General features: G+C 35.9%; 1 protein-coding gene across 3 annotated transcripts in view; it reads right to left on the bottom strand.

Annotated features, from left to right (window-relative positions):
* Positions 1-26,511, bottom strand: part of RC3H1 (ring finger and CCCH-type domains 1) — a 61,520-nt gene that overhangs the window by 21,929 nt on the left and 13,080 nt on the right. For 2 of the 3 annotated variants that reach the window (XM_019725730.2, XM_019725570.2), the window contains exons 2-9: positions 17,436-17,829; positions 14,334-14,454; positions 13,393-13,632; positions 12,770-12,945; positions 9,723-9,923; positions 7,792-7,924; positions 3,348-3,466; positions 1,511-1,623 (exon numbers count right to left, since the gene is read on the bottom strand). In XM_019725730.2, coding sequence (XP_019581289.2) covers positions 1,511-1,623; positions 3,348-3,466; positions 7,792-7,924; positions 9,723-9,923; positions 12,770-12,945; positions 13,393-13,632; positions 14,334-14,454; positions 17,436-17,666 — 1,334 coding nt within the window. In that variant the 5' untranslated portion in view covers positions 17,667-17,829. The remainder of the gene's footprint in view (positions 1-1,510; positions 1,624-3,347; positions 3,467-7,791; positions 7,925-9,722; positions 9,924-12,769; positions 12,946-13,392; positions 13,633-14,333; positions 14,455-17,435; positions 17,830-26,511) is intronic. The other variant, XM_019725644.2, reaches the window with a different exon arrangement.

The raw sequence follows: 26,511 nt of genomic DNA on the forward strand, positions 1-26,511 counted from the left end.
TTCTAGATTTTCTATTATATTTCATTAATCTATCTATTCCTATGCTAATACAGTCTTTCCATTTTAACTCATAATACAGTTAATAGTTATTAGCCTAGTCCCTGCTGAACACTTCTTTTTTCAGAATTTTCCTGGCTATTGGCACATATTCTTCCAAGGGAATGACTTTGTTAGGTCCCAACTAACAACCATCATGTGAATATTCCACCTGGGATTTCACTGAATTTATTGTTTGAGACTAAATATAATCTTTATGATGCCCCGTCTTACCCAACAACATAGTATTCTTCATTTATTCAATTTTTCTCTTCCATTCCTAGTCAGTTTACTAGTTCAAATCATTTATGTCCTGAATATTTCTTATTAGTTTATTATTTGGCATTTATCTTTTTGTTGTTGTTAATACAAAAGGAATCCTTAATTTCACTTTTCTTTTTAACTGGTTGTTTCTTTTTATAGTTTATATAAGAGCAGTTCATTCCTTTAAACTAACTTTTTTGATTTGCCACCTTGTTATATTCTTGTTTCTTTAGCTTCCAGTACTTTTCTTGAGCTGTTTCATGTAATATCTATATTTATAGCTATTTTACTCTCGTTTATATACATTTGCTACTATTTCCAGAATATTCACTAATAGTCTGAGTAGAAAATGTTGCCTTCCTCTTGACTTTAATGAGACTAGATGAAACATTTTATTGATTAATCATACTATCATACTGGCTTTGAAGGTATGATTATCATGTTGAGAAAGTGTCTGACATTTTTGTTCTATTAAGGGATTTTGATCTGTCATGGACACTGGATTTTATTCAAATGCCTTTTGGCATCTCTGGATATGATCACACGGTATTTCTTCTCTAACCTACAGTAACTAATATTGTGCTACCTTTGCACTTAATCATGGTGTCTATTTTAATGTATTATTGAATTCTAAGTTTAATATTTGGGATTTTAAAAATATTACTACGTGAGATAAATTTGTAGTTTAACTGTGCTGTCTTTGTCAAACTTATTACTGGCTTTATAGAAAAATTAAGAAGTATTCCTTTCTTTCCACTATGTGTTAGAAAATGTAACAACACAGGAATTATCTGATCCTTGAAATCTGAAGACAAAAAAAAATCTATGAAATTGAACCTGGCAATAAAATAATTTGTTGACTACCGCAAAAGACAATATATCCCACTGGAAATGCACTGTTCAATTAGTTAAAATCAATCAGTTAAAACTGATAAAAATTCTTAGAATTTTAATTTGTTTGGTAGTGACAGTGACTCACTGCTAGATTTAGCTAACCATAGTTTCCTATTTTTAGGCACAATGTAATGAAAGCTGAAGAAACTGCTTCAGTTGTTTTTTTTTTTTAAAGTCTGTACTACATTCCAAACATTAGGGAGAATGCAAGTACTGTTTTTCTACTTTCTCAATGGCAGCAAATTATTCTACTGAGTAATTCCACCTTATTCTACAAGTTATTGGAAGGTTGAATTGAATGACTTTTTACACTTACTTTTCCAGTTCCTCCTGTGAGTGTGCAAATGTACAGCTGGCCCCACGAGGGCATCCTCCTCTCTGCTTCATATCTCGACACATGTATGTTTTATATTTGCTATGCTGTGGAGGCTAAGATCAAAATTAAAGCATCAGACATTCAATAAAGATGTATATTTTGCACTGCCATTTTTGAATCTTGATAATCTAGATGAACAATTCAGATTGAATCACACACTTATCTAGACTGCCTAGAGCAAATGTGCTGGAAAGTCATCTTGCCTGAAGTCTCAGAGTCCAAAAATAAATTAATTACAAAGAATGTAGTCTTGATTTTTCTGGTATGTTCTCAAACATGTACCATCACATAAATTCTTGATTAAATCTCATGAGGGCTCTATGATCTTCCTTCCAAGTTTTATAATGGAAAACCACTGAAGTTTAGGACTTTCAAATGTTTAAGCTGTCTTCAAATATTTGTTTTGAACAGTGTTTAGTATAGCTATACTTGTAATTCTGTTTCTTTATAACACACCACAAATCATCAATAAGCCCTATAACTGCAAAGTATTCTGTAACCAATTCTTGACATGTAGATATATCAAGGACTTAATATACCTCAAAAAGTACAAATCAGACTTATTACTTAGAACTCAGGAATAAGGCAGGACAATGGAGTTGGGAGTTGAGATACCAAACACAATACTAAGCTAAATGAAATTTAATGTATTTTATCACTTATTGGCAGAACACAACGGTTAATCTTATTTTTGTTACATCATTCATGATGTCTAATGGAACAGGGAGTTAAAAACAGGTTTTAATTTCTTCCATTTCTGAATCATAAAATAAAGCTCTGATCTGTGCTTAGATTGATGAGGAAAATTGTATACATATTATTATTCTTAGGACAGTTTTAATATTTCTTACCTCCCAAAGAAAATAAGATTATTAAATAATCTATTAATATTTACCTGAGCCACATAAATTAATTACAAAGTTTTAATTTCTCAAGCTTACTGCTGCAAAATAAAAGACCTAGTGGGAGTGGCTGGATGGCTCAGTTGGCTAGAGCGCGAGCCCTGAACAACAGGGTTGCCGGTTTGATTCCCATATGGGCCAGTGAGCTGCGCCCTCCACAACTAGATTGAAGACAACTAGCTGCCACTGAGCTTTCGGAGAGGCAGTCAGATGGTTCAGCTGGTTAGAGCGCAAGCTCTCAACAAGGTTGCCGGTTGGATTCCCACATGGGATGGTGGGCTGCGCCCCCTGCAACTAAAGATTGAAAACAACAACTGGACTTGGAGCTGAGCTGTGCCCTCCACAGCTAGACTGAAGGGCAACTACTTGGAGCTGATGGGCCCTGGAGAAACACACTGTTCCCAATATTTCCCAACTGAAAAAAAAAAGAATATTTGAGGAAAATTGATGCAATGGTATAACAGACCTTATGAATGAAAAATTTTCAAATACTAACATAGAAAAACATTTATGAATGTGTGAATAATATTGGAGAGATGTAGCATTAGCACTAAAAAGTGATACTTATTGTCCAACAGAAATATAACAGTAACCAAAGAGAGTAATTTGATTTAAATAGAATAAGCTTTAGCACAGAATCAACTGCCACTATGTCCAATGTGAAAAGTGACTCCAGTACATTAGACCCACAAGAATTATTTAATTTGTGTGTCAGATAAAATTATGAGGCTAATCCAAGGAACTGGCTGCTAACCATGCTAAACTAATTTATAGTTTCTACAGTCTCAAAATGCTCGTGTATTGTTATTGGCTTTGTTTGTATCTTTAAGGATACCCACAGTGGTTTCCTTCTAAGTTTCAAACTTCTGCCTTACCTGCTGTTGATCTGCTCCTTTTTTGCTGTGGTTCTGGATATAATCAACCAGCCCGTGTACCACTGTACGCACAGCAACCAGCCCATTTTCTAGCTGTTCCCAAGTAGGAGGAGGAGCATCTATACAACAAATAAAAAAACCTTTTTTAATTATGTTAGTCAATGTTTTGCTCAACACTAAGTTAACAAAGGAACTGTGTCAGCACCTCAGTAGAATCAAATTAAGCTTTATTACATCTTTGTAGGTAATATTCACCTAAACATCATTTTAATGAAATATAGTCTTTCAAAGGTAGGGTTGCAAACTAAAATAACTACAGGGACAGGGAAGGTAACATAATCGAACTAATAAGTAGGCCAGACAATAAATGGCAACTGCAGTTAGACCCTGAGTGTTGGAAATCACAACAGTGAGTGACAGGGCATGTGGAACTGGAGAGTATGTCTCAGGTCTAAGGTTATGGTTACCATTTAACTTTAGCTGACTGCTGTTATGTGAAGAAGCAAGGCTGGCACTGCTAGATACACCACTGTTTCCCAGGGAAAGCTGAAATGTGAGATTTTTCGGTAAAATTACCCAGTTTATGAGTGTTGATACCTAAAAATTTAGAATATTGTGCAGGTCAACACTGTGTGGACCCAACAAGATGTAACTGTGGACTGCCTACAGTCAGACAATCTGTAAAGTCTGTCTTGAAATTTTGTATAAATCAAGTACTGGTACACAGAATATTTAAAAAGTTTAATAGAAGAGCTATTATATAAATCAACTCTGTTATACATTGTCCTCATTTAGTAAGTTATTTGTCGAGTGCCAGCACTGTGATTTTATAAAGGAAAAATTAACCATAAGGCTATAAATAACCAGAATACAAAGTATAATATTTAGAGAATACTGAGTTGAATGAATAAAGAAGGGGAGTGAGATAGGCATGTGTACAATTTTAGACAGGGTGGCCTCAGAAGCCTCCTTGAGGTTTCATTTGATTAAAGACCCGAAAGAAGAGTTTGAGCGTGACTTACAGATAATATTAGGAGAAAAACATGCTAGGAAGAGGGAAGAAAAGTGCAGAGACCTGATGTGGGAGTACGTCTGGCATGTTCCATGGAAGTAAGACTAGAGAGGAATTAAATTAGGTGGAAAAAGAGTAGGAGACGACGCAGGAGAGAGGTAAAGGAAGACCAGTCATGCGAGGCCTGAGGTTACGGAAAAGACTTTGCCTTTTACTGAGTGATGAAAGCACTGAAGAATTTTGGAGCACAAGGGTAAGAGCACTCCGGCTCCTCTGCTAAAACCACAGACAATAAGAAGCTATTCTATAATCCACGAAGAGAGATAAGGGTGGTAGCAGTGAAAGTGATAAGCAGATGGAGTCCGGATGGATTTGAAAGGAAGGGCCTACAGGATATGCTGATAGAGTAGATGGATCTTAAAGAGAGAAAGACGAGTTGAAGACGATATTGCCAAGGTATTTGGACTGAGGAAACGGAAGGACAGAGCTGCCACTAACAGGAATGGCAGGGCTGGGACAGAGGCTTACAACTCACTTTTGGACAGATTAAGTTTGAAATTCTTATTAGATATTCAAGTGGAGCTGTTGGATATTCAGCAGACAGGTTGACATACAAAAGAATTTGGGAAGAATCTGGATATACTGTGTTTCACAGATTCTAAAATGCTATCAATTGTAATACACACATATCCTTATTTTCTGTGCCACCAAAAAGATTGCTAGAAAAAAGACTGCTAATTAAATTATGATGTCATTGATTGTACAAACTCATCCCAATTTCAGAAATGCTAAGATCTGAAAAAAAATGTACTTCAGAATTGATGAAATATAGTAAATTCACGAATCATATAAATATTTAAAGCCACAAGGCTAGATGAGATTATCTAGTGAATGGGTATAAATAGAAAAGAGAGGGCCAGGCTGGTGGCTCAGGTGGTTGGAGCACTGTGCTCCTAACATGGAGGCTGCCGGTTCCATTCCCACATGGGCCAGTGAGTTGCGCCCTCTACAGCTAAGACTGTGAACAACGGCTCTCCCTGGAGCTGGGCTGCGGTGAGCAGCGGGAGGTCAGTGTGAGCGTCCGTGTGCTGCAGTCCTGCCGTGGGCTGCTGTGTGCTGCCATCATGAGTGGCCGGCAGCCAGCATGAGTGGCCGGCAACCGGTGAGAGCTGCCATGAGCGGCTGACCAACAACTGGCGACTGACTGCCTCAGCCGGTGGGGAGCGCAAGGCTCATAATACCACATGGGCCAGGGAGCTGTGTCCTACACAGCTAGACTGAGAAACAACGGTTTGAACTGGAGTGGGGGGGAGGCGGGAGAAGTGGGGGGGGAAGAGATACGAGGATTAATCTCTGGGAGCACTCCAAAAGTCAGGCTACAGTGGGGGGAAAAGGTGAGAGTCTATAGAGAGAAGGAAAAATCAGAAAAGGAGGCTCCAATAAAGAAAGAAGGAAACTTAGGAGAGAGTGGTGACCTAGAAGTGAAAAAAGTGTTATAAAGAGTAGAGAATAAGCAACAATGTTAAATGCTGCTAACAGGTCAAATATAATGAGTGCCAAGAACAATATTAGCCATATGGAAGTCACTTGTCACCTTGACAAAAAGCAGTTTTGATTGAGTGATAATGCCTGATTAGAGTGAGTTCAAGAGAGTGCTATAAAAAGAGGAGAAACAGAGTGGTAGGTGGATGGCAAATGGTGTCAAAAGTGTGTTACGATGAGAGAAATAATACCATGTTTGACTGCTGTCAGAAATGCTCCAGAGAGAAGGAAACTGATGATATAAGAAACAGATGATACTGGCAGGATATTCTTGACAAGATGATATTGGCACATGAGGAGAGAGGACGGCGTTAGCTCGTAGTACAGTTATCCACTGTTACACAAGGAGAGTAGGATACATTGGCACAGATGCAGGTAAACAGGTTGGTGGCTGATGGGGGTGGTAAGCTTGGCAAAGTGCTCTCATGATCGCTCAGGATGATCAAAGCACAGAAGTGGGGAAAAAATCACTGTGTTCTAGGAACGGATCTGATTTGGTTTGATTATGCAATTTTGGTAGTAAATCTACAAAGGCAGGCTGATAAAAAATTAGAGAGCTCTGAATGTCACAGTCAAGAGTTCTAAACTTTTCTGTAAGCATTGGGGTATTACTGAAAGTTTGTAAGTGTGGAAATAAGATCAGAATGTGATTTATTTTGCAGCAGTAGAAGTGGAATGGATTGGAACAATTAAAAGAGTAAAGTGGAAGGCAGTCTCAGGAAAAGGAATGAGGTCCTCATTAAGGCAGAAATAACAGGCATGGGATAGAGGGATATTATGAAAGAAAAACACATAGATCCTGTTGTCTGAAATGGTATGTAGAGCAAGTGAAAGGAAAAGATATGAAGTAACAGAAGACTCGGGTTGTAAGCTTACATACCTCGAGAATGAGGTCATTTGCAGAGACAGGGAACACAGGAGGAAGAGCAGGTATCAAGTGAAGATGGAACACAGATGAGGGTGAATCTCAGAAAGCATTTGGGAAAGTGGGTGTGGAGTGATGAAGAGATAACAGTGAGAGAGATAGCTGGGCATCTATTATCTATAAAGCGATACCTGATGCTGGGATTGAATGACCTTCACCAACAGAGTGTAGAGAAAACAAAATTCCAAGCACAGAACCAGCTTACTCCTTAAGTAAGCTGGCAGGAGAGGAAAGTGTGGTCAAAATAAGACAGAAGCAGCATTTAGACAGGTCAGAAGAGAACCGTAAGGCTACAGAAATACAGTATCAGGAGAGTTTCCATACCAAGGAAGTAATCAACAACATTATGAAATGCTGAAGACAAATCAAGTAATTTAAGGACTGAGAAAAAGCCCGTGGAATTAGAAACTGGGAAATTACTAGTGAATGTTAAGAAAGTTTTAGCTCAGTAGTAAAAACACAGCAATAAGAGACCAGCTAAAATATCTTAAATGTAAGTATTAGGTGAAAAGTGAAGGATGGGTGATTTTAAGGTCAAGAAGAAAGAACAGGAAAGGGGTTGAAAGAGATACTTGATGAAATGATATTATCATAGAGAAGAAAAAAACGGGACCAAGAAAATGCAACTCACGACATATGATTTAGAAAAAAATGAGAAAACTTGAGTTTTGTCAAGAGTTGAGAATGGTAGAACAGCACAATTTTACAGTGGGAGAAAGAGGAAACAAAGGATCACAGAGAGAATTTACTGGTGAAGTGAGGAGTACAATAAAAAGTATTAAATAAACATTGGTTGAAGCAATAAAGAGACAGACAGAGAAGACTGGGGCCAGAAACTTAAATACTGTAGAAAAAATATGAATAACCACCCAGGGAAATGCTAGAATGTAACACAAAATAATTTAACAAATCACTGAGCAGCACCAAGGCACACAGGACAGTCCAGTAATTTCCCTTGGGTTTACCTGGACTTGGGTCAATGTTTGCTAATAGCTCCAAATGGGGTCTCAGGCGGTTCAAGTTTGCTGGATCTCCAGTCCGCTGAAGAGCAATCGTTAGTTCCTGAACACTTTGTGCAAAAGAGGCTGGGGTCTGCAACTTAAAAAACATAAATATTAACTTTCCCAAAGCCCAGACAATCCTTTTAAAGTGAAGATTATTTACAATATCACAATCATTTTTGCAATTTGTTAAATTTAATTTTTTCTCCCAGACACCCCATACTTTGGCCAGACTGAATTACTTGCTACCTGAGCAAACCCTGCACTTCCCTGCAGCTACAGCTTGTCTTATTGTATACTCTCTTCCCTCTGCTGTCACATTTCTCAAATGAGAGACCGTTCTCAATTTCTCAGTTTGGAAGTATTCTTCCCATTTTACGTTCTTACAGTTTGGTTCTTGGGGTTCTTTCAAATAACTGAAATTTGGAAATATTGTCTAGAGATAATGGTATACAATACCAAGAACGATGAAACTGGACTCAGTCAAACTGAGTTTGAGTTCAAATTCTGTTTTAGACCAAAGACTGTGACACTGGCTGTAACCTTTACAGACTCAGTCTGAAGCACATCTGTTATACGGACTAAATAATTTCAAAAGTCCGTTCCAACTCAAAAAAACCCTTTATTGGTTTGGTTTTTTTGGAAGCTAACAGGTTATGTATCTTCCTAAGCCTTAATGATAAACATTGGATTATCTCCCTTAAGGTGGCCAAACATGACCTTTAACGGGGAAAAAATTGATTATGTGATAGTAACTAAGAGTTTTTACTTGGAAAAATTTAGCAGTTTATTAATATAGATGAGAATTTTTCTCTCCCAAAAGGTCACTCTATAAAAGGTAATTTTTAAAAAAGGTATACACTAAAAAAACATGGAAAATCACACACACACATGCTGCATGGAAAGAGGCTTAGTGGTTAAGAACATAGATTCTAGAGTCAGAATGCCCGAGTTCAAATCCAGCTCTGTCACTGGAGAAATGTACATAACCTCTCTCTGTCTTTCAGGGCTGTTAGAAGATTCAATGAATTCTTTAAAACACCAGGCACATAGTTAACTCTCAGTAAGTGTTAGATATATTATATTTAGGGAACTTTTACATCTTGACCTTATTTCTCTCAATTAATGGTAGGGTAGACTCTAATATGTGATCATCTCTGTGATTATAAGTATGTAAGGTAAAATAGTAAAAATTAAATACTGTTATTTAACATAACATATTTACAAGATGCTTTAAAAGACTTTTATAGAACTTTCACATTGAATTACAACACTGCTATAGTATGCTCCAATTTTATTAAATATAGCTCTTAAAATCTGAAATAAAGGAGCCTGACGTAAAATTCATGACCTAAAATTCATGTGTACTCTCGTGATTTCTTCACTATAACAAGAGCTAAAGTAGAAATAAATTTACTGAATATTTGGTCAAGCTCAAAATGGCTGGTAATTTATTATGTGAAATTATTCTAGCTGAGAATGATATGAAACCTCAATGTGTACATCTTCCAGACCATTAAATGGCTGCTACAGGGAGGACAATAAAAGCACTTAGAAAATGGATTTAACTAACACAATGATCAAAACTCAGAGAACAATAAAAGAAGTGATATCAAAAGAGAGATAGGACCCTCTCAAAGGAATGAAAGACAGCGTGCTGGATAAAGCATTATAACACTAATGAAATCTTATATCAACAATGTTAATTATAACCCAGTTAAAACAAATCTTTATATTAACAAACTGGAATTATGATGACGAGTTATGACACTTGGTTACAGAGAATATAATTTCAAGAACCTGACATAGAGTAGTCACTAATACACATCTATTAAATAAAGGAATTACCAAATCTGCAGGATTAGCCCAAGAGTAAGGAACAAAAAAGGGTGTACCTTGTCAATAATGGACTGCATATGCGACTTGTGAGACTGGTCTCCATAGAGCAAAGAGGACCACTGGTCTGGTGCAATCCGTAAGCCTGCTTCCATAGCAATCTGCACTATCTGGGAGTCATGCTCTCGCCGCAGAGCTTCATAGGTTCTAAATTCTTCTTTCAGCTGCATCAAAGAAGAGTCTTCATCACGTTTGGTGACCTACGAAGACACATATAATCTCATAATGAGTCAGGTAAGGAACAAAATGGGTTTATACTTTCTAAGACCACATATAGGTAACAGATCATTTTTAATGTAACAAATTTCTTTTCACAATAGCAAGATTAAAATGGAGCACACCATTTTGCCAGTAAAACATTTCCCCCTTTACAGATGTCACAATCTTCTGGACAGGTCTTACAGAAAGAATATACGCTGGAACAAAATTCAAAGACTGAATAGGCAGATCTTAATACATAATACAGCTTAAATTGTATGTGTGTGTATATACATGTGTGAAAAGAAGAAAATACTCATACAAAGTACAATTATTCTGAAAAACAATGTATGTTTCTTCTCCATAACTGTGGATTATTACTCTTTGGCTTGCCTGGCACTGAGCTGGCTGCTACTCATAAACAAAAGAGCTTCAGATGCTGGTGTGATTCTAAGTATGACTAATTTGTATTTGGCTTAATTCTCTATGGAATTTTATAGGCTGAGCCATCATTAGAAAGTGCAAATTCTGAGATGCTGAATTAGAATAATCATGATGATAATAATACCTTTTAGTAAATAAAATTAACACTTATTGAGTACTTGGTATGTGCCAGTTGGTGTGTTAAGTTACCTTATTAACCATTGTACTGACATATGACCATGTTTAATTCTCTAAACTTGTTGAGGCAGGTACTATTGTTATCACACCCAGTGATTCACATTTTGAGTCAAGCTGGATTTAGGCCAAAGGCTTAACCAATCAAAGTAATATAATTAATTCTAGTTTAAGATCACCTACATATTTTGCCTTGTTGACCTTTTATTCCCATACAGACGCAAATTCCTGTAGTAGAAACTTCCCTCCCTTTTTTTTTCTCCCACTAAAGAAGCTTGGCAATATTTCAGTCATACTTTTAGGTCATACTGATACTATATTTAAAAATGTATTCCATTCTTATTACAAGAAGGTCTAAATTAAATTTTGTTAGATAAGTCCACAGAAAGATCAAATAAATAAATAAAAAATCAAGAATTATGGTCACAAAAAATACGTATTTTGACACTATTCAAAAGCAAGTCAAAAGAGCAAATACACGTGTATATTATGAAAACTCCCTGTCAATATAGGATACACCTCATTAAAATGTAGACTATGCTTTCTGTATGACATACTGGGGTTCCCTAGACTTGGCTCTCAAAATTTTCTTTAACTAAAAGACAATCAAGGATTTCAAAGAGAGCACTGTCTAAAGTCCTGGAATTGTACTATATACTAAGAACTAACAGAATTATCCCACAGATTAAAAAGGTTTTCAAATGGAAATAAGAGAGATGATAGGAGGACACAGCTACATGGACATACACCTTCAACAAAGAATGGAAAATGCAGTCTGATTTGAGTTCTGTGAGGAAGATGAAATGGTTTTGGTAGACACTTAACAGAAACTCTGCCATAGTGAATAGTTAAGGGTATAGACCCTACTGCAATGAGAGAAGATAAACTTTTCATGATTGAGAGTATATATAGTACAAACGACCACCAAGAGAAAAAAAAGCAGGCAGACAATGAAATAAAGGGAATCATGACCCAAGCGGAAAATCAGATTTTTACAAATTTCCAATCTTTTAAAAAATCACTATTAATGTTTTTAATTAGGATTGTGAAGTTCACTTTGTGGCTATGCTGGGGCTTATGAGCCCCTTATTATTCTTCACAGGGGAAGGTTGGATTTCCTTACCTCTCTTTTTATTTTTTAAACTTTCTATATTGTATCTGTCTGATGCTATTAATGGAGAACAAACAACATTGGAGGCAGGTAGCCATTCTGAAGTGTATGCTGGATTACTCTGTACAATCATGTTATTTCAACCACTGTAACAACTTTGAGTTATTCAGGGACAATGTGCACCAGTTGGAGCTATTTTCGCTAGAGGCTGTGACAGCTCCAGAGGCACCTACGGAAAATGAGAGGAGTGGGTACACACCTGGAGTCCACATCCCATTTTCAGTACATAATCTGACTTTAGAAAGAAACAGAATAATGTTGGCCTTTAGATGGAAGTTTAAAAACATTTTTTACAGTAATTCTGTCTACTCTGCTGCTGTTTTGTGAATCATTTTATCCTTTTCAAAAAATGAGACTAGAATTTAGTAGGAGGCTAATGTGGGATTATTTTAGTTTGAGTGTCAGATGAAGGAATGTGGGGACCTCAGGAATGGATTTCTGTAGAGCTTGTATGAACTGACAATGTTTTAGAGACATGCTTCCCTGATCCACAAAGTACTGATTATGTGTTGTGTCAGAAGCAAGAAGCCTTAACATTAAGAAGTCACGAAAACAGGACAAACAATAAATGATATATAGTGGGCACCTATGCTGGAAGTAGTGCAGCATCAGTTTGGGGTACCAAGGAATCTGTCCAGCATTACTCTACACCCTGAAACCGAAATGGCAAGGGGGACTCCAGTACTGTATGTGTGGAATTCTATCAGAAGCAAATAGCCCAATAAAACCTTTCCTGCTTCAAGGGCCCTCTATTCAGACCAAGTCTGCTTGTAGTCTTGGTGGAAAATTGACACAGCTCTTCAAATACAAAAATCTCTTCAAATGCAAAAATCTGTAAGCCTTGGTTTGATCTATGTTGTTCAATATCTAACATACAAAATTTAATACAAAAAGACAACTTTAATAGGACACCATCTACATTCTGTAAAAGAAAAAAGAAAAATTGCTGAAATTGCCTGAAAAGATACAGGCAATTTTATTAAACTACAAGTCTTACTACGTAAGTTTAGGGGAAAGACAATGTTTGCTTTTAAGCTGAAATGTGACCAAGGTTCTTACCTTGAAGCAGGACGCTCTGTAAAGAAGCTGGACAACATGCCCAATGCTAGTTTTAGAGGCTTGAGGAAACCGGGGCTCCAACCTTTGCACCACAAAGAGAACCAATACTTTTCTTGACAAAGCAGAACCATCTTCTAAGGCTAGGAGAACCAGCTTTAGAGCTTCCTCCTGCATTGCTAGGAAAAATTGGGCAAAACTAAAATTTATCATGTGCAGAGATAAGATAAATCCACTTATTAGAAGGGCAATATTCAATAATTTTTGCAGGTATCACTTAATGAATGGACAACACAATGACAGACACAGTTACACTTGTTAACCTTTTGGGGGCAATTTTGTATTACATTCTGTATATTTTACTTAAGAAATCAGATAAAAAATTAATTTAAGAAAAACTTAAAGAAAACACTTAAGAAAAACTTCTATCAAAATGAACAAATTTTTGACATTAAAAGTTTTAAGTGCTCTGAAAAACTGACATGGAATTACCCAAGCCATGACTGTCAAGAGGGTTGTTACTTGATAACAGAATTTGCAATGAACTGGACTTTGGACCTAACTTACAGTTCTTACAGCATACTTTGAGAATTTCTTGCATAGTAAATAGGAAATTAAATCTATACCTGGTCCAAGGAACTGGCAGCCCCTAGCCCTGACTGCTGCCCAAAGGTTGGAAGAGAGCTGCTGGGGGTTCTGGTGCTGGAGAATGAGTTCTGTAACTGTTCTTTCGCCTAAAGACCGAGCTGCCCGCATGGCACGAATCCTGCCTTCTTCTTCCACTAGTTGGCAGTGGACCAGAGTCACCAGCTTCCTCTGCATTGGGCGACTCAGAACACTCTGAGTCGTGCTATTCAGACCCACTCCTTTAAAAGAGAGCAAATAGTTATTTCTAGGTTTACAACGCAATTTTAGAGACCAGGAAAACTTCTTCTAACGGGCTGACTGACTTATGGGTAGGTGAATAGTCGGGAGTTCTACCAGAACATTTAAAATAAGCAATAAATAAAATTACACAAGTGAAGCATTTTTACAAGTATACGAAAGCTGTCATCTCATGCAAATGTAACACAACAATAAATACACCATTATTCATGTTAATCATGGAAGAATAAAGAAAAAAAAAGCTAGATAATAATTAGTTTAAGATCCAGATCTTGAGGTCATAACAGCGTTGGCATATATTTCATAGTGATTAATCTTCCCTTCCTAATGAAATAGGCTGTAATGACGAGACAGTAATGGCAACTTCCAGTTTTATTACATCCCCTACAGTATACCGTATGAAACTGAATGGAAGGCAGACAATTCAGAGTTGTCAAATAATAGAGAGTCCTCCTGAAATCATCAGTGTATTTATACCTCTGCAACTCATTCAAACGTTTCCAACATAAACTCTAAATTCACTTCTTTATTTGCTTGGTTTATAATGACATTATTTAGCACCAATGGGTTTGGTTTATAATAAATGAATGCCATTAACATTCACTTAGATCCCACAATCTTTCTGGTAATAAAAGTATTTTGATTAACATTTACTTAGTGTTGCTAACGGCATCTGATTTACCTCGAGCACTGCTGAGTGGTTTCAGGTATAATGCTAATTCTTCTACACACTTCTTGGCTTCCTCATAATGCTTTGTATCTTCAACCCCACTACACAGAGTAATGGGCTGCTGCTCAGGGACCTAGATGTCAAAAGAAAAGGTCTGTGTCCGTGTTCACCAATTAATTAAACAAATGTTTTAATGAGTGTGCTTATGTACTGTCCACACCAGTAACATCAAAACTCCCACTAAACTACTGGATTCTTTCAAAAGACCTTTTCTACACACACACACACACACACACACACACACACAGTTTACTGCATTATTTTGGTTTTGTTTTGCTTCTGTAACTTTATTGAGATATAATTTGCATACCATATAGGTGACCCATTTAAGATACATAAATCAATGGTTTTCAGTATATTCACAGTTGTGCAACCCTCACAATTTTTGAACATTTTTCATTACCTCCCAAAGAGCCCCATATTCTTTTAACTGCCCCCCTCCCATATTTCTTTCCAACCACCACCAATCACAGGAAAACATGAATCTATTTTCTGTCTTTATGGATTTGCTTATTTTAGACATCTTATATAAACAGAAACATAGAATCATACAGTAACTTCCAAAGTGACTAGCATTTTGCATTCCTACTAACAGTAAACGAGTTTCGGTTGCTCCATACTCCTTCAGTGTTTGGTGGTGTCAGTGTTTGGGATTTTTAGCTATTCTAACTGGTATGCAGTGGCATCTCATTGTTTTCATTTGCATTTCTGAATGACAAATGATGTTGAACAACTTTTGATTTGCTTACTTGCCATCTGTATATCTTCTCTGGTGAGGTGTCTATTCAGATCTTTGCTCATTTTAAAATTATGTTCTTTTTATTAATTTGTAAGAGTTCTTTATATAGTCTAGATACAAGTTTCTGATCAGGTATATGAATTACAATGATTTTCTCCCATTCTGTGAGTTGTTCTTTCACTCTCTTGATGATGTCATTGGAAGCACAAAGTTTTAAATTTCGATTTAGTTCAATTTATCTTTTCTCTTGTGTTTTTGGTGTCCTATCTACAAAACCACTGCCTATTCCAAGGTCACAAATTCTATGCCTATTATTTGTTCGAAGAGTTTTGTAGTTTTAGCTCTTACATTTAGCTTTTGACCCCTTTTGAGTTAAGTTTTGTATGTGGTGTGAAATAGGGGTCCAAATTCAATTTTTTGCATTTGGATATCCAGTTTTCCCAGCACCATGTTTTGGAAAGACTATCTTTTCCCGCACTGAATGGTCTTGGCAACCTTGTCAAAAATCATCTGACTATACACGTGGGTTTATTTCTGAGCTCTCTCTTCTATTCCACTGATCTAAATATCTGCCTTTATGTCAGTACCATTCTGTCTTGATTACTGTCGCTTTGCAGTTTCAAAATCAGAAAGTGTGATTCCTTTAACTTTGTTCTTCTTTTTTAAGATTGTTTTTTGGGGTCCCTTACGATTCCGTATGAATTTTAGGTGAATTTTTCTATTCCTGAAAAATAAACCACCATTGGTTTATTTTGATAGAGCTCGCATTTGAATCTGTAGATTACTTTGGGTAATTACTTTGGGGTCATCTTAATAATATGAAATCTGCCTATATGTGAATGCGTGATGTCTTTCCATTTATTTACATCTTTTAAAATTCATTTCAGCTTGTTTTATAGCTTTCAGTACACAAGTGTTTCACCTCCTTTGCTAAATGTATTCCTAAGTATTGTATTCTTTTTGATGTTACTGTAAGTGAAATTGTCTTTTTAATTTCCTTTTGGATTGTTCATTGTTAGTGTATAAACAGACATGCAACTGATTTTTGCATGTTGATTTTGTATCCTGAAACTTTAATTAATTTATTAGCTCAAACAGTTTTTAAACAGAAATATTTAAGGTTAAAATAGTAGTTATTTTAAATGTCCTATATACTCATATTTCACAAACATTAGTTGTTTCTGTTAAGCTATGACAAGGTCTTACTCATTTTGTAGAAAAAGAATCAGTTCATCTTTAATCCACTTTATTTTAAAAAGTAAACCTTGGTTCCTATTAAATATTATATTTCTAAAATTGTTACCCCCAATAAGTCTATTTTTTAAACGTTTCCAAAATGTCGTACTGGGATTTTCAAAATAAAAATGATTATGAAATGAAAAATTAAGTACAGAAGGAAAAAAAAAATCAACGGCACTTTCCTTTTTGACAAATATTCTGTAGTGTTGTTGGTGACGTCATCAAGAAAGGTATGTAAATATATTGTTATCCTTTTAAATAAGCTATTCTAGAACTGCTCTGTTTATGTCCAACATACACAATGTCAACCTTCACTAGTTTATAGCAACTTATAGGAAGACATTAGTGGGAATAACTCCAAAGTTCCAGTATATTTATTCAGAAAAGAATTTATGGTAAATGTACGGTACTTTAGACTCACACTATGCAAATTAATTTAGTGAGGAATTATTTCAGTGAACCTAGGTCTCAAAAATCTGCCTCCCAGGCTTTGTGAAACCCTCTGAGGATACCACTAATCTCTAATTTGAGAATTCTGACATAAAACTTTCAGAGTATCACTTTCAGAATTACCACACTAAAGTTTATAGGTACCTCGGGATATTTGCTCCTACTCTAGATAAATGGTTCCCAAAGGCTGTGTGCGCTCCAGTTTTTGTCATCTTCTTTATCTTTCATTTCAATTAGCCTCTACTAAGCAAAATTGTCTGAAGCAGCTTCACTTTTCCTAGTAAGTGAAATACAGTGGTTTTGTGAATAATATTTTCCTCAATATTACAAAGCCCTTGCGACTTCCTAGTTTTCTCTAGTGATCTGAATAGCTAAGACTGTTGAGAAAGTCTGACCAGCAGATTAAATGGATGTTACAGCACTCTGACTGAGAAATACTGCACGACAGTAAGTCTAATAGACTGAAATAAAGGATTTGCACAGTACTGAACAGAATTTTATCTATTGAAATAGAAGGCAATGTTACCCGATTTTAATTCAACAAGCCTCTCTCAGGAAGAACACACACACACACACACACACACACACACAGAAATCAAAACATAAGAGTAAGTCACTCCTCTTACCTGAGCACCCACCAGCTGCAGCAACGCTGAGTTCACGGGAAGAAGCTCAATGTCTGTGTTGATAGTGGTCTGGTCAAATGGGCAAGCCTTGCGGTGGAGTTTATTCAGGCACATCTTGCAGACAGTATGGCCACAACCCAAACTGATGGGCTTTCGAATTGTTTCGTCAAAAGTCTGAGTGCAAATTGGGCAGGAAAGGAAATCCGTCCACTGTGGAGCTTGTACAGGCATTGCTTCTGGAGTTACGATTCACTCACACACACGCACACAATATCTAAAGCAAAGATTCCACTGGAATCAAAATCTTTGAAAAAAGTTTATCTTTTTTTTTTCTTTTTTCTTTTTTTTTAAGTATCTTCTGTAGATACAGTCAGCACATAGTGTGAAATATAACCTGGAAAACAAAGAAAAAGAAAAAAAGTAAGTGTCTTCCTTTTTCAATTAAACTGTGCTTTCTCATCCTACTACCTACAACCTTTTACACCATGTTTACGTTACCATAGCCCATCTTTTTGCACTTTTACAGAATTAGAGCTGTAATCAAACATTCTGTCTCATCCCCTCAATTTAAAGATGGGGAGCAGACCCCAGAAGAAAAAATAACTTGCCTGAGGTTGACACTTGAAGTTAGTTATAAAGTTAGATCCAGACCTAACGCTCCAAATTTTTCTAAATCTATGATTTTTTATATTTAAAAATTAGCCTTTGCAAGGTGGCTAATAATAGTGTTTTTTGACCTGTACACCAGTTACGTGACTCTGTTCAGCTGTAAAAATTTATCAAGCTCTACACTTTTAATAAGTACATTTCTGTGAATATTACACCTCAGTAAAAAGGGTTTTAAAAATTAGCCTAGAATAAAAACTACCTTAAAAGATTTTATCATGTAATTTTGTATAGATAATGAGACGAAAAGATACAGAATTTTTTCAGGTTTATTTTTAAGGGTTTTACATAGTCTTAAGAGTTTTATTTACTGTTGGTATCTTTAACCCCCCAGTACTTCCTATACTTGCTATTGTGTGTTGTGTTAGAACACAGTTAAAATTTACTTCAAAAGCTTTTTTAAATTATCGAATTTAAGAATGATAGAACAATTATATTAATGGGAACTCATGTATAATTGATTTTCACTGTCTATCCTCTTATTTTTGGTGGGAGATAAACACCAAATCAAACACAAAACTCATCAGCTGTGTCTAACAGAAATTTTCTTTATGTATAAAACCCAACCAGAAACTTCTAGCGTGTATCTTAAACGGTATGTACCAAACTTACTATAACTGTAGTTTCGAAAAATGAGAACTGATGCACAGAACAATAAGGTAACATAGCATTCCAAGTTCTTAAAGACTTGATTATGCTCAGTAGAGACTACTTACAAAGATGAAAAAAAAATCTTAATTAAGCTGTAATTAACTAGTAATCTATATACCGTAAGTCTTGAAGCATTACACTGAATTCATGTTTTATTGAAATAACCTTAAATACAAGTCCATTACTGATAAGAGAACAGTTTGTAAGAATGTTAAAACTTTTATCCATTCATTCAACAAATATTTACTAAGCACTACTATGTGACAGACTCTGAACTGTTGGGGAAACAGTGACACAGCACATAGTTATCTGCCTTCTGAGTAACCTCAGCTTTGTTTGGGTTTTTGCAAAGCATGCTACCGGATAAATGGACAATGAAAAAAAAATTAATGGCCTAGCAGACAGTTACCAAGTTAATTTCATGCTCAGGATCTAAAATTAAAGTTATCTGCATGTGTGTTCAAATGGCCCTGTGATAACAATAAAGAAACTGCCTCCCTGCCCCCCCGCAAAAGAAACTGCCCACATTTTGATTTCTATAATGTTTTAATTATACATACTTTTAACAAAAGAAATTATGAGTAGCTGCAAGTTTACATGAAATTACTACTACTTAATAAATTGAAACTATCATCTGGAATGCTAAAAAAATACAGAATCTAGTTATTGTACTCAATAGTAGAGTCCAACAATACAACTGCATGGGGTTGCAGAATGTTTTAAAATAAAGAACAAAAAAGGTAAGTGTTTAGAGGATGTAATATTTGCAACAAGAACTGGTATTAGTCAGAATACGTTTGCTGAAGCTGATTAAGCCGGTAAAGTATCACCTACACGAATGTTTCTATGGATTAGCATGGCTTTATATTAATACCTGCAAAGAATAGGATCCTGTGTTAATCCCTGCAAAACAGAGTTGATGGTTCCTTCCTTTTTACTAGTATGGCCGTGTAGAGAACTTAAAATTTGTTAATCATAAAGTCAAGACAAAACAGCAGTTTATTTCCTTAAACACTATAAACTGTACAAACCCCAAAGAGCACAAAAGAAATGTTTTACTGCAGGTCATTATAATTTTTACTTCTTATAAAACTATGTGCACATAACGTACTAAATGCCTTACATAGAGCAAACCGATAAAAGGTAGGTAATTACTGTTAAAATGGGTTTTACAGATATTTAAAAAAATTAGAGAGATTTAGAGATGCTGAAAACTCTAAAAAGAAATAGAGCTATTAACCCAAATATTCTGGCTCAAAACCCACTCTTAACCACATCACCACTCACAGATTAAGGAAGAACTACTTCCAGTTTTGTTCAAAACCCAATGTCACAAAGCTGTATTCCCTAATACTACTGTTCTTCAGGCAAACTTGTTGCCAAATCTAAGGGTCAGGGCATTGCTCTAATTTCACTTAACTTCTCAACAAGATGTGAAACAGATGACTACTTCCTCCTTGAGAGTGTCAATAATGAACCACACTGCCCTCCCTCAACATTCCCAATTCACTGGCTATGGTGTTGATTTCTTAAACTTCTGGAGTCCTCAGGTCTCTATCTTGACTTTCCTTTTCTAATTCTCCAGCTAAAAATCCTGAACTGGCTTCCCACTACATGTAAAATGAAATCTGGATTTATCCTGGTTTACAATGACCTGAATGCTATGACCTACACTTAGCCCTCCAACTTCATTTTCTAACACTTGTCCTCACACCCCACTACCCGCCAGCTACTCAAGTGCAGCTTGGTTCCATCTTAGAATGTTAATACTAGTCTCTGTTTAATCTTTGGAATGGAGGCCACTCCTTATCATTTAGATGCCATTAAAAATGGCAACTCCTCAGCAGACCTCCCTGAACACTTAAAACTCTCAAATAACCTCTAAATTCTTCTCTAGTCCATCACTGTATTTAAACTCCCTGCGAAACATTTCCATCATCTATAAGTTGCATTTTCTTCCTTATATTTTTGTTCACTCAATGTCTATGTTCTCCTATTATTTAGAAGACAGACTCCACGAGAGCACAGACCTAGTCTGTGTTGTTTACTAGGAAAACTAGAGCTCCTCACTACAATTCAGGTACATTAAAATTTTATTAGCTCTTTTCAAAATTCATTAAAAACCCTTATAAACTTTTGTATACCTTATCTATTTTAAAGAACTAGCATAGTTTATTAACCTAGTAAAATGAGATTACATAGTTGCTAACCTCTTACATTTTCTAGTAAACTAGCTCTGGAGACAACTATACCAAACTAGATAGAATAAACATACAGAATCAGCACCCCGTTTTTCACTAAAACTAAAAGCAAGCTTTTGACCATAAAGATAGGTCTGAGACACCAAGGGTAAACTAGCATTGTAAAAGCTTGCCTTTGCTTGGGAAAGTTTGATGACTAAGAACAGTAAGTCACTCTTTGATGGTTCTAATTCAGGAATTATAAAAACAGAAGGCAAAGGTATTGTTTAGAGACAAAGTGTCTGTCATTAATTGCAATTATTAGATCTAAGAAGAATTTCCCCTTCTTCATTCTTGAAACATCTTTCTCCAAAGTCATCTTTCCAAACATTCTCCAAGCTTCTCAAAGACAGTGTTTACATGTTCTTCAACCATAAAACATATCTAAACCACACAGGACATATCGCTCAGTGAATGTAATAAACATTCTTTCAGTCAAGAGTAAACATATGAAATAAAATTGCTAAAATACCAACACTGACTTTTTAAATTTCCTTAGAGCAAGATTCTGCCAGGGAAAAAAGAAAAAAAAAAGCTGAATAATTCTATTAAAGCACACGAGCTCAAGGCCTGCAGATAAATCATTATGTGTTGGGGGTCAGCCCAAATCTAGCTCATTAGGAGTACATTCTACTGGAACCTTACTAATCAGAAACAGAGCATGAATGATGAGTCTTTATTTCAAAAAAATCCAAAAGCTGCTCAGTGATGAGAGCAATGGTCAACTTTCCCATCAGTTTAAATAAGGTCTACCCTCCTACACAAATGGCAACAATTAGTGATTTTACTGTAGCTAAATGATAACAGACAACTCAGAATACACATGATAATAGAAATCAGTCCACCTTGAAGAAGGTCCAAATTAAAAAATATAATTTCACCAATAATATACACATTATACCAGGAAAAGTGTTCATAGAAAACACTTAAAAGACGATTTGGTTTCATGCCTTCCTCCTGTCACTGTACAGATTGGAGCTACTGTACAGAATCTAACATTTGATGTTTTACTGAGTTTTCCAACTTCTAAATTCTGATGAAAAACTATCACTTAAAAAAATAATTTTTTATATTAATAAAATTAATCATTAATATTATCACTTGACTTTTCTCAGAGCTTTTTTAATAAATAAATAAGATCTTATCAGAGTAAAATTATTTCAATGAACAGTAAACAGTAAGACCAAGGACCCATTCCACTAGCTAAGTGACCAGTCTGCAGATATCAAACTTCAACTCGTACAGCTGCCTTGTAGCTATTCAATTCAAATCCATGCCTCTGCAAAGTAACAAATAACTATATATTGTGAACCTCAAGGTTTAACTGTGATTAAAGCAACTGCCAAAGAGCTACTATAGACAAAATTATGAGGACATGATGCATAACAGAGCTTGGTTTTCTGAAAACAAAACATGTGTCAGGCAGTATTCTAGGTGTTTTCAGATGGTTCTCTTCTCTAAATGTCTACCATAAAACTAAACCACAATATAGAGAACCACTAGTAACCAATACTTGTTAAGCACCAACTACATGCCTGTACTTTCAATGCTCTATATGTAGTATCTAATTAATTAAATGTTCACAGCAATGCTGTGATGTCATTATCTCCACTTTGAAGATAAAAGAAACCACAGTACAGAGAAGCATCCAAAGACACAAGGCTAGTAAGTGGCAAGACTATGATTCAAACTCAGGCTGGCCTAACGCCCAAAACGGTACTTTTAAATCCTATAATTTGTGTCACCTTACAGGTGAAAAGTTAAGTCTTTAAGACAAGGGAACTTTGAGGGGTGATGGCAATGCTCTAAAATTGGATTGTGGTGACGGCTGCACAATTCTGTAAATTTACTAAAAATTATTGAATTGTGCACTTAAAATAAGCGAATTTTATAGTATGCAAATTATACGTCAATAAAGTTGTTAAAAGTCATTAAAGGCTTTTTATAAAGTCAGTTTTCAAATTTTTAAATGTGATAACTTAAAAATATAAAGATATTATTCAGATTTCTTCTATGAGCACAGCAATAGTTCTATGAAATAAATTACGTTGCTTTCAAGATTTCATATAAATATATTAAACTGACATTTAAAAAACTGTTAAAAATTTATCACCATCTCCTCTATTACAGGTTCATTTTACCTGCCTCTGATTTGGAGAAATCAGAGAAACATGGAAAGTAAAATTCATCAAGTATCTACTCTGGGCCAGTCACTCCTCCGATACAGTACTATGTGCATTTCATAGATAACTCCTGGCTTCTGTAGCACAAATAACTTGCCTGAAGCTAATAAACTGTTGAGCTAAGACTGAAACTCAGCTCTCATGTGAATTTGAACTATAAACTGCTCTGAGAAAGATAGGATATCAAACAAAACCTGAAAGTCTTTAAGAAGACAATCTTGGATCTACTCCCACCCAGCCCTGCCTCATGAGATGAGTTTAACTCATTATCCTTGACCTTAAATTTACTCTGCCATTTCTTTGGAACATTTCCATGACAACCAACATGCAGGGCAACATCAGAGAAAAGTTTTAACTATCTTGAAAAATGAAGCCAAATACAGGAAATAAAAAACAAAAAGAAAATAAAAGAAGACTTATTATTACACTATTCAGTGTTATAATTTCCAGCAGAGTATCAATTTACAGATGAGATAGTAGTCTGAGATTTTTGAGGAGGCTCAAGGTTTTTCCAGCAATAATACTGTGAAGACCCAATTTTGACTGTTAAAATATCTCTTCCAAAAATATATGGGTTGAATTGTAGCCCTATATTGTACACAACATCCTAGATATAAATATGCTAATGTTAGTACAAATGGAGAAATATTTGGGATAGGAATAAAGAGAAGGGCTTTTGATTTCAAGGTGGACAAGCCTGAAAAATAGATCATGATAAAGAAGGGTTGAGAAAGCTGCAAAGGGTTAATTTAGGTGGCTTACTTTCCCAGTGTTCAGAGGGACAAAAAGAAACATTTCTACCTGGAACCTAATGCCAAATTTAAAAGAAACAGTAAGGAAGATAAAAACCATTCATGGAGAAGCTGTCTGATCTGAAGTTGAAACAGTCCTCTAGGAAGTGAATCAGTCTCTAACTTTGTGTATATAGTTTGAAGCTCAGTTATATGTTAGGTGTACATTTGCTACACTGAAGAGGACATCAGCAGTTATTAAAGGTGGCAGAATGAAAAGGCCAGACTCAAAAGCATTGCCTTTAAAGGGACTGTGAAGGTAGTAAGCAGAAAAAGACTTATCCACTGTAGCAAAACAGCAAAGGGAAATTTTCTTTTTTCAGTTTTTGCATTAACACCGATGAATATTACATATACTATTACTATTAATATCAAGTTAGTAAGTACGTCATCACCATTTAGTGGTAATCCAAACATCAAGATCATCCCAAGAACTAATAACCCAAATCAGGAATATTCTGGAACATACTAGGCATTTTAAATATATCTGCTATCTTGTTAACTGCTTTCAAATTAAGGGCAAATTTCTGAAACTGGTTTTCTTTGTGAAAATTGATGTCTCCTTAATTAAGGCTCTTTGCTAAATCATAAAGATAACTCAGTCAAAAGTTTTGAAGACTAGGCAAATATTTTAAGAAGCCTTTAAATAGCTTTTCAGGTCACAGTTTGAAATCATCCTTCCACAATAACGACTCCTTGTTATAGAGGAAGTTTGCTCCGTATGTCCCAGGAGTTATTTTGAGACACAATGACAAATCTGATTGGCAAGTACTCAATATCTTGAATGTAAGGGAAAATGCTCACAATGAAAAGAAAATCTAACTTGTACCTCATAAACTTGTATTTTAGATTGTTAAATACCAACCTATAGACTCCTGAGGAACCCAATGGAATTGAGACATTTTAAGGAGCAACACTAATATTGTTTCTTCAACTTACACATCTTTACCAGCTCTTTTCCCACTAGCACACTTAAATCCTTGTTCAGAGGAGCTAAAAAGCTCATTTCTATCGCGAACCTGTCTTATTTTTTTTAAAAGTCATTCAATCCCTGTCTTCTCCTAAACGCTATTCCCCACCCCTCACTTTTCAGTTTTCAAACTATTACTTTGTCCCAACCACTATTTTGAAACGACTCTTAACTAGCACATGAACAATCTTATGAAATTCAATGGTTCCATCTTAGTCCTTATCTTATTTCTTCCTATATATACAGTATTTAACAATGTCGACCAGCTAATCCTGCAAATGCTGCCCCTCTTTCACTGCTATAATGGCAGTGCAAGAACCACACTAAGTGGCAGGCCACTCCTTGCATGTCTCTCTTGAGGGCTTCTCTTTCTCTGCTCATCTTCCTCAGAATTCATTCCTCGATTCTCTTCTCTACAAAATGTCATTGAGGGATGTCATTTATTTTCAGCTTTCAAATACCAAGTAGAAGCTGACTTCCAAATCTACATGGCAATTCTGAGCTCTCTGCCGAGTGCCAGGGCCATATAACCAGCTAGCTAGTCACCCATGTCCAACTTGAGTCTCAAACCATGCCACCTTACCTAACCTTTTATTCTCTATGTCAATGATTGACGGACTTAGCTGTTGACACAGCATGAGGATCGTCGTTGACTACTTCCTTTTCCTCAAATCCTCCCCCTCAACAAATCTAGCACCATGTCCTACTCATTGTATTCCTTTAGTGTGTCTTAAAACCGTCCCATCCATTCCCAAGACCTTAGTTTAGGCTACCAACATCTCTTACCTGGATTACTGTGACAGTTTCTTAACTGGTATCCCTGATAACCGTGACCTCAATAAAGCAAGGCTAGGCTATAAGTGGCGTGTAAATTCCTTAAACTCAGAGACTATCTTGGGTTTTCTTCCTCTCTTGCTATTTGCTCTATGACTGTAATACAGAAGCAGCTAGCCAATATACATTAGCAAACTTACCAAGCTGCAGTATTTAAGTTTTCTCCAACAGTCCACAGGCCTAAAGAAAAGCAGATAGGGAAGAAACCTAGGGCCTTACCACCCAGAATAGTGTGCACAGCTTAACAAGGATATACATATGAGACTTGAATAACATTATAAACCAACTGGACCTAAAAGACACCCTTAGAATACTGTATCAACAACAGGAGAATTCTTTTCAAGTGCCTATGGAACCTCTCCAAGACAGGCCATATGCTAGCCAGTACAGGACTGGGAAACTGTTTAGGCCTACCAGTTTATTTATCCATTTGAAAAATCAGGTTATAGCAACTACTACATTTCCTTTGAAGAGAGCCACAGGAATACTTTATTAGAACACTTCACTGAGAAATAATCCACACTGAAATAGAAAATGAATCCTAATTGTATGTACTGAAGTATAACATACACAGAAAGGTAAGAATGCTCAGCGCAATGAATTATCACAAGGTGAGCATACCTGTACACCCAAGATGTGCATTACCAGCACCCCAGAAGGGCCCCTTGCCACCCCTTTATTCTCTACTACCCCAACTTCTACTACTCTAGATCACTTTTGTTTTAAAATCCTATATAACAG

The sequence above is a fragment of the Rhinolophus sinicus genome, linkage group LG17 (assembly GCF_036562045.2).
Source record: "Rhinolophus sinicus isolate RSC01 linkage group LG17, ASM3656204v1, whole genome shotgun sequence".
NCBI lineage: Eukaryota > Metazoa > Chordata > Mammalia > Chiroptera > Rhinolophidae > Rhinolophus > Rhinolophus sinicus.